This window comes from Halyomorpha halys, unplaced genomic scaffold (assembly GCF_000696795.3).
Source record: "Halyomorpha halys isolate HHAL.00 unplaced genomic scaffold, Hhal_1.1 Scaffold90.1, whole genome shotgun sequence".
Taxonomy (NCBI): Eukaryota; Metazoa; Arthropoda; class Insecta; order Hemiptera; family Pentatomidae; genus Halyomorpha; species Halyomorpha halys.
Genome location: NW_027109220.1, coordinates 587,979 through 596,387, shown reverse-complemented (window position 1 = coordinate 596,387; position 8,409 = coordinate 587,979). Strand labels below are relative to the sequence as shown.

At 31.7% G+C, this 8,409-nt stretch overlaps 1 protein-coding gene across 1 annotated transcript in view; it reads left to right on the top strand.

Annotated features, from left to right (window-relative positions):
- The window catches only part of mfas (midline fasciclin), a 60,013-nt gene that overhangs the window by 47,283 nt on the left and 4,321 nt on the right, over positions 1 to 8,409 (top strand). Inside the window, exons 4-10 of the mRNA XM_014414927.3 lie at positions 1,338 to 1,469; positions 1,544 to 1,802; positions 5,695 to 5,814; positions 6,389 to 6,590; positions 6,676 to 6,792; positions 6,881 to 7,096; positions 7,203 to 7,474. Coding sequence (XP_014270413.1) covers positions 1,338 to 1,469; positions 1,544 to 1,802; positions 5,695 to 5,814; positions 6,389 to 6,590; positions 6,676 to 6,792; positions 6,881 to 7,096; positions 7,203 to 7,474 — 1,318 coding nt within the window. The remainder of the gene's footprint in view (positions 1 to 1,337; positions 1,470 to 1,543; positions 1,803 to 5,694; positions 5,815 to 6,388; positions 6,591 to 6,675; positions 6,793 to 6,880; positions 7,097 to 7,202; positions 7,475 to 8,409) is intronic.

Here is an 8,409-nt window from a genome sequence, read left to right as displayed (position 1 = left end):
TTTTAGTATGTATGAGATCATTAATCGATATTACCTATTGCCCACAGCTGTGTGGCAGATTGTAATATCTATCAATAAATAAATCTATCAATCTATCAAATCAATCTACCGAAATAAATAAAAATAAAAATCTCTGGGCAGTAGTACACCCGAACTAGGATATGTTCATGATTTGGTACTTTTTGTTGGATATAACATTAATGAAAAATAGTAAATGAATCTGGCCATCAAATAAATCAGGATAAAACAGAACTTATTATCAATCTAATACTTTGTCCAAGATAAGAACTAGTATCAGCTACACTAAAATGTGACAAGCTGAAAGTATCAGGTAATCACAATCCTTGCCTCAGACAGCTAGCTTAGCAACGACCTAGCGTGAATCACATTGGTTGTTCCTCAGCCCCAGTTACCTAAGGTACGACTTCTTCAATCTCTAGTTGATACTGCTGACAGTTCTATGTCTTTGGTCTAGTCACATTGGTCGTTCCTTGGTCCTTCAGTCTTAGAATGGTTCTATATTGTCACAGCAGATATTCTTTACCCTCAAATTTTTCTAGTATTTTAATTTTTTCCCCATTTCTTTATCCCTCTTCTACAAGGTTCACATTAAAAAGGCTTAATTTAAAAATAAAACCAGGAGCTCTTCAACAGAGATTAAAAAAATAAAATAAACACACAATATCTTCATGATAAGAAGAAATGTGAAATGTAAATGGTAAATATATAGCTCATAAGTTTCGGAAACACTAAGGTTGAAGACTGAACTCCATCTGGCTGTCTAACTTTGTTTTACTTTATATTAGCTAACTTTTTCATGTGCAATTTGTATAAGTAATTCTATAACTATAGAAAAACTAATTCAAAGAAGTAAATATTATCAGCATTTTATTTTTGGAGTAAATAATTACTTTAAGCGGAATAAACAAACACAGATTAATCAACAAAAAATACCATGAAACAAATTATAATTATCATCTGTTGTACAAACCACCTTAGCATTTATTCATAAGTGAAACTAACCAGTATTTTTAGTTTTACATGACTAAATGTGGGTTTTTTTTTTAACTGCACCTAGAATAAATTTATCATCATTAAGAAGAAAAAATTTTAGTCTTTTTTTTTTTTAATGTCTGCGAGGACCACCACTATAGGAGCTATTATTAATTTGTTTCCAATTCAAAATAAATTGATTACTTTTCTTAGCTATGATTTTTTGTTCTCAAATGAAATATATCTCAAATTCTTAATCACTACTAATCCTTGCTTATGTACAAAATATATCGCTTTTGATTACTCAGTACTCTTTTTTTAATTTTTTTTTTTTTAACCTATAGACCCAATGTTTGTGTTGACCGTGAAGAGAAAGAGGAGAAATCAGATGACTTTGGAAGTGATTTCATTGCTTTTGGGTCAGCTCAGTTCTCTACATGCCAAAACACTCCTTCCAAATATACTTGCAAGACAATGTAAGTATTTCTTAGCTCCAAGAAAGATATGAATAAAAGTTCTGGAAAAATTATATCATTGGGATTATTTGTAGAACTAAGAAGAATGGCAACACTAAGACAGTCATTGTCTCCTATCAGTGCTGCCATGGCTTCAGGCGAACTAGTGGTAATCCAGGATGTTCCAAGGTGGAGACTAAGCCAATAGCTGACATTGCTGAGGAATTGGGAGCTAGCAAGTTTGCTGATTTGGTCAAGACTACTGGTCTTGAGAAAGAACTTGAAGGAAATGTTACCATCTTTCTTCCTTCTGATCAAGCTGTTTCAGAACATCATGATGATCTAGACTCCATGGTTAGTAATGCATATGTGTCTGTTGTCTTATATCATGCATTAAAATTTAACATTTGATTATTACTAATTTATTTTATACGTAGTATTTTTAAACAGATGTTACTTACTTAGTAACAGGTTATATTGAATGAAATATAAGAAATAAAACTGAGTGATTGTGGAAAATATCTAAATCAATCTAAAATATTCAAAGTTTGTTTGGGGTAAAAAAAAAAATCAATAAAACACAGTCTTAAAACAACTAATTAAGTAGTATAAATCCAATTAACCTTCATGTGGGTATGCAAATGTGACAAATACACTTAAAACTTGGCCTTCTTAAACATGAACATTCTTCTAGCCTTACTTCTTTGTGCCATTATAAAGTTCTTACTGGTTACAGGTTCTAGTGAATCCGTCACTTGTTTCCCAAAGATATATATGGCTGTTTCAGTAAGGTTTTTGCCAATTTGTTGTAGTTACTGTTGCTATTATAATCTTCAATGTCTTGGTCTTCAGAACAAGATTTAGTATAAATATTTTTTTTATAATTATTTTTTACTGTTGGATGGGAGCAACATGTCTCATATACAAACAACCATTATTGATGTCTGATTTACTTTCTTTCATCTTTATTTGGTACAATAGATGAAAACCTTAGGTATCATTTGGATAACACTAATGAAGTTTATATTACATCAAACTTGATCCCTGAAGAAAATTATCAAGACCACCAAAACTATTTTGATGAAAGCAAGTAGAGGAGGGTATTTCAGAACAAGTCTGCCATGAGTGAACATTTTGGCTGGGAGCAGGCCAGATAGGTTTTTTCTTTCATGAAGAAATGTGACCTCAGGCTGATAGTTTTCAGATTTTGATTTAATAAAGGAACAAAAAAATATTTTTTGTTGGTATCCTAAACAGAAATGAAACTGGAATTTCTTAAGAGCTATGATGACAAAAATATCTAAACCTCAGAAGTCATTTTGGTTTTAGAAAAGATATGTTGTAAATCTGTTATATTAGTTTCAAGTTTCTGTGATTACTGAAATAAAATTTAAAAAGTTATCTTTATTTACCATTGTGACATTCAAAACAATATTATTAAATTGCTAATTTGTTGGAAATACAAGCCTCCTTCCTATAGATATGAAGGATGCAACCGTCTGAAAGTTAACTCTCTTCTCTTAGTTAGTAACTAGTTATATTGAATGAAATTGAAGAAAAAAAAATTGATTGATTTGTGTAAGTTTTTGAAGCTAAACTTCAACATTCAGTTTGTTTGGGCTCAAAGAAAATTATATTAAAACAACTGATTAATTAAATTAATTTAATAAACATGCAGCTGTTAGAAAGTATAGTCAATGATTTTTGACAGAATATAGTTTTTAAAAAAATTAATTAATTCTTTTATAATTTTTCTTTATCATACTGTAACGATGTTATCTGGTTGATCAATTATAATTGAAATTATCAATGAATTATAACAGATGTTTTTGCATAGTGAGGGGTAAAAAAAAAAAAGAAGAGTAACTCTAGGTTAGTTGAGTGTTGTGAATATTTTCGTTCCTTTGCAATAATAAAAATTGTTGTTTTTGTTCGTTGTGGTTTGTTTCTTGGCCCAGGTAACCTGCGACAATTGGTGTCAGAAGATTTTGTGGGATTTTGGGTAAGAAAATTAGAAGAAACTATTATTTTTTTATTGTAGATAAGAATTGGTGAAGTATTAAGTTACTTGGAAGAAGAAGAGGTTAGGGACAGTTATCACATGGTCAAACATATGGAAGATTTTTTTGTCAACACTTAGGGAAATGAAATCCACCATGGATGTAACGAAATCTGGCCAGGGTGACTTGAAAAAAGTCTGACAGTCAAGTTCAAGAACATTAAAATGACTTAGGAAGTTTAAGGAAGCAGGTTGGAAATATAGAAAACCAGCTAGGTTTGGACTCGTAATGTTGAAAAGCAGATAGACACCACAGAAAGAAGATATGAGGTGAGGACGGAGTGGAGCGTTGTATAGGGAGAATCGGTGGTAAAGTTGACTTCCTGGAACAGGAGGTTAAGCCTGTCATGGTTCCAGTTGACGTCCGGGAAAACATGGCTGTCGATATTTTTACTGATGAGGTGCGTGATCTGGTCCTACAGCAGAGCTTGAGATTACCGAGACCGAAAACCCTCGGTGAAAATGTCGCAAGTGCCCAAGATTTCGAAGTAACCAAGAAAGGTATTGCAGTATAATGTATTTGAAAGTTTAAGGATAAGGAAAACTCCAGGAGTATGGATAGTCATTTTAACACAAAAGATTATTACAGGGAAAGAGAAAGGGATAGAGACAAAGATAGAAACGATAGACGAAGTGGTGATTATAAGAGAAGGACGGTTGATAGAGATGTTGACGATAACAGATGAAGAGAAAGAAGGAAATGCGATAACTCTCATCGCAGGAAAGATTACAGCTGAAAAGAAAGAGGAAAAAATGATAGATATGATATAGGGTTTGATGGGCTAATAGAAGAAGAAAATGTGAATGAGAGAGGAAGTATAGTAACAGACGTTAAGAGTGTAGTAGGAAGATAAAGATAGGAGAATGGAAGATGAAAAAAATAAAAAGTTATGGAATGAATGAAAAGAACAATGAAAATGACTCAATCAGTTCAAGACATGGAGACTATCATGATAATGGTAAAAAAAAAAATTGGAAAATCAGAGAGAAGCATAGAAGTGCTAGATACTAAAGACAAAACAAAACAAGATTTCTCTCAGTATCACAGGAAACATATTCCAACATCTAGGATATGAAGATTCGGGATGAGCAGTTTTTAAGAAGGGGCAGAGTAACGATTTTATCTGGTTGATCGATTATAATCGAAATTATCGATGAATTAAAACAGAAGAGTAACTCTAGGTTAGTTAAGTGTTGTGAATATTTTTGTTCCTTTGCAATAAAAAAAATTGTTGTTTTTGTTCGTTGTGGTTTGTTTCTTGGCTCAGGTAACAGGCGACAATATATTTGACAGAAGCTTTGTAGTCTCATAATGCTGATAAAGTCTTATGAATTGGTCAATTTATTTAAGGGTTATAATTAAAATCCAAATTTATATTCAACCCTTAAATTTTTAATTTGTTGACATACTTTTGCCATATTTGATCTTTTCAACCAAGTTGGGCACTCCTAGGGCACAGGATTGGGCACTCCTTATGTAGGCCAACTATTCAAAACAAAAATAATAGAAAATAAAATAAGAAAGTTACTATAAAACTTTGATTTACCATCACATGCTTATCATTCAGTTTCTGTTCAACCTCAGTACTGTAGAAGATTTGAAAATGTGGTGTTTTTAACTCCTAGTGTGAATTTTTCAAAGGAAGATATTAACAAAAAAGTAATAGCATCATACATAGTAATTCAAATTTAATTTAGTAACATATGATCCATATTTTATAAAATGAAAATAATTTGAAAGCCAAATGGGTTCAGCATTTTGATTGATCTTGTTTATTATTCAGTAAGTTAAAGTGTAATGGAAAAATGTCTAAGAAATGTAAAAGATTTGTTTTCTACCTTTACCAGAAATTGGGTGTTATTAAACTCTTTTTTAACAAAAGGCAAAGCTGTCATGAGTGTTACTCAAATTTACGAGATGTTGGAAGAACAATAGTGAATGATGTAAACCAATTTTAAATATTTGAAGATTATGAAAAAATAAGAATTTCTATTAATCGCTGACTATATTTAATTAATTTCATAGATTTTTGTGCTTAACAATATCATTTCAACATAGTAAACTTTTTTTGACAGTAAATTTCATTTATGTTATATTTTTGCAGTTTTAAATTCATAATAATGGTTTTAACCATTTTTTTTGAAAAATTTAAGATTTTTATAGTGTTCAATATTTTTCGATTTCAGAACCAGATATTGACGAATGAAGTGCAAGTTAGCAATTCACCCATTCATGATGAAAAAGCACTAGTCCGTGCCCATGTAGTTGATGGTGTGTATGAAGTTTCCGACATGTATGATGAAATGGTAGGTAATGTTTGATTTAAACTGTTATATTTTACACCATGTTTGAAGTGGTGTACTTGATAAAGTTGCTGAAATTACTGATAATCATGTAACTAACATAGTGTCCTTTAATATTTATATTCTCTATGATGTAGTTGACACCTAACCATAGTTGAGATATTCAACTATAGTTAGGTGGAGATCATAATAATTATGTTTCTTTTTTGCCAATGAAGGACGTACACTGCAGGTTTTCATCAAACCTGGTAATAGTGGGAAAGTTTGGCCAGTAAATGGGCCTAATGGTCCTTTTTGTAAACCCTTATGGCTGCCTAGAGGTTACTACCTTTTACTAACTAAAATGAAAGTGTCAAAATTAATTTCTTGGAATTACTGTTCCAAACCATACACCCTTGGTTTCTTGCTCCATCCTGCTTAGAAAATGGCCTTTTCATCAAACCCAATAAAAAAAAAGAAGTAATCAATTCATTTGATTTTTTGATATGACGAGTCGATCATCCACTTCAAACATTTGATGATACAGTTACACAACCTATACAAAATTTTCTTTAATTTTAATTGTTCCAATTGTCAGATTCTGCCAACAAGAGACAATTCAACTCTACGTATCAACTTTCTTCCAAATCGACCAATCACCGTTAACTGTATTAGAATGAATACTACTGACAGACTTACAGAAAAGGGTGTTGTTCACATAGTTGACTCATTGATCCAACCAGTTAAAGGTACCATTGCAGATCGCCTCTCGGAATCAAAATTTTCCAAGTTTAAGGATCGTAAGTATCAAATTTGTATTTTTAAATTTTGTATTATTAATCTATATTTATGTCATTAATGGTATAAATGGATATTTGAATGCAGTTCTCGAACAAAGTGATTTATGGAATATCATGTCAGGAGATAAAGCCCTCACAGTTTTTGCTGTGGAGAATGAAGCAGTTGAAAAAATAGGAGACAAATATAAAATGTGCATGAAAAGTAAGTTTGTAAGGTAGCAACTTGATTCATTGTAGAGCAAAATTTATTTTTGAACTACTAAGTAATAGCGACCATTGTACAATTTTAGATATCCTTGCACATCATATTCTGCCTCACAGCCTTTGTTCTATTGCTGCTGATTCGAGTAACTTAGCAACTCTTGACATCACAAAGAGCTGGCTGCCATTCACCAAAAAGGATGACTTTATAATCATTGGAAATAAGACAAAGTTAATTGAGACTGACTTTGTTACTACCAATGGTATAGTGCACACGGCTGATTCTTTTGTTGTCCCATCTTCTGGTAAGTGATTATGAACCAATTGTTATTTAAAGTAACAATTTTTTCTATAAATATATTCTATAATTTTGGTGATGATAGAAGTAATCACTTATTATTTAAATTATAGCTAGGTCAATCTCAGAACTTCTTGAGCAATCTAATCATAAGGAATGGCTATCGGTCGTCCAAAAGTCAGGACTTTTAGATCGTTTAGAAACAACTGAAAATGTGACCATGTTTGTTCCAACTAATGAAGCTGTAAAGGAAGCTATTGACAGTGACATGAGCCCGGATGAGCTGGAAAAGCTAGTCAGATTTCATATTGCTAAAGATCAAGAAGGCCACAGTATCAGCACTTGGCTTGATGGGCAAAATCTCACTGTTTCAGCTGAGAAAAATGTGAGTTTAAATTTTTAAAAAATATATTATTGAGAGCCTTTATCAAAGGTTCATTTAAATATTCTATGTTGTATTAACACTTTGACTGCGGTTGACACCATGTTATCATCAAGCCCTGGTGGCTTAGGAGCACAAATTACTATAAGCTATCATCAAAGGAGGTCCCTTTTCTTGTTTGCATTCGGATTGGTGGGAAGAGCTCTAGCACCTCCCATATACTTTTTTTGTACTGAACCATGTTTAATACTGTCTTAGTTCCCACTAGCTACAATTGATCTGGGTTCTGACGCCTTTAAGGATTTTTACACTCATAATTTTTTTTATAATCAAATTTATTTTTGAAGTTCATAAATTTATTTGCTTGTGTATTGCTCTATTTTACAAATTTCAAATAACATTTTTTATATGTTCAAAATTTTTCTTTATTTCAAAATTTTTTTTTACATTCTTTTGGATTATTTTACGTTGTCTAAATGTTTTATAGGAAATGTGGTGATATTCCGTAACTTTCTTGAGTTCTTATTTTGTAATTCAGTATAAAAATCCCACAAAATATTCATGTATCAGCTGATTGCATACATAGATTCAGTGGTATACACGGGTGATGACTATAGTCGTTGTTAAAGCCCAAAATTTTGGTTTCTATTTAGGTTAATTTTGTTTTGACAACTTTCCAAGTGACTTTTAATTTTGTTAGTTGTAAGTCTATGTTTGTTTATTCATTTATTTTTTTTTTAACTATAAGTAATTTTAATTTTGTAAATAAAAATAAGGGATATAAGGAGGTTCTACGTTTATAAATACATTGCGGAGGTGTAACACGTGCGGAACAATACCGAAGGCAGTGGGGCCAGTTCCTGCATAACCGCAGATGAGGCAGTTGGCAGTGAAGATTTAGACAGCACTGAAGCGATGTTAGTTGGCTTTGGCACGGC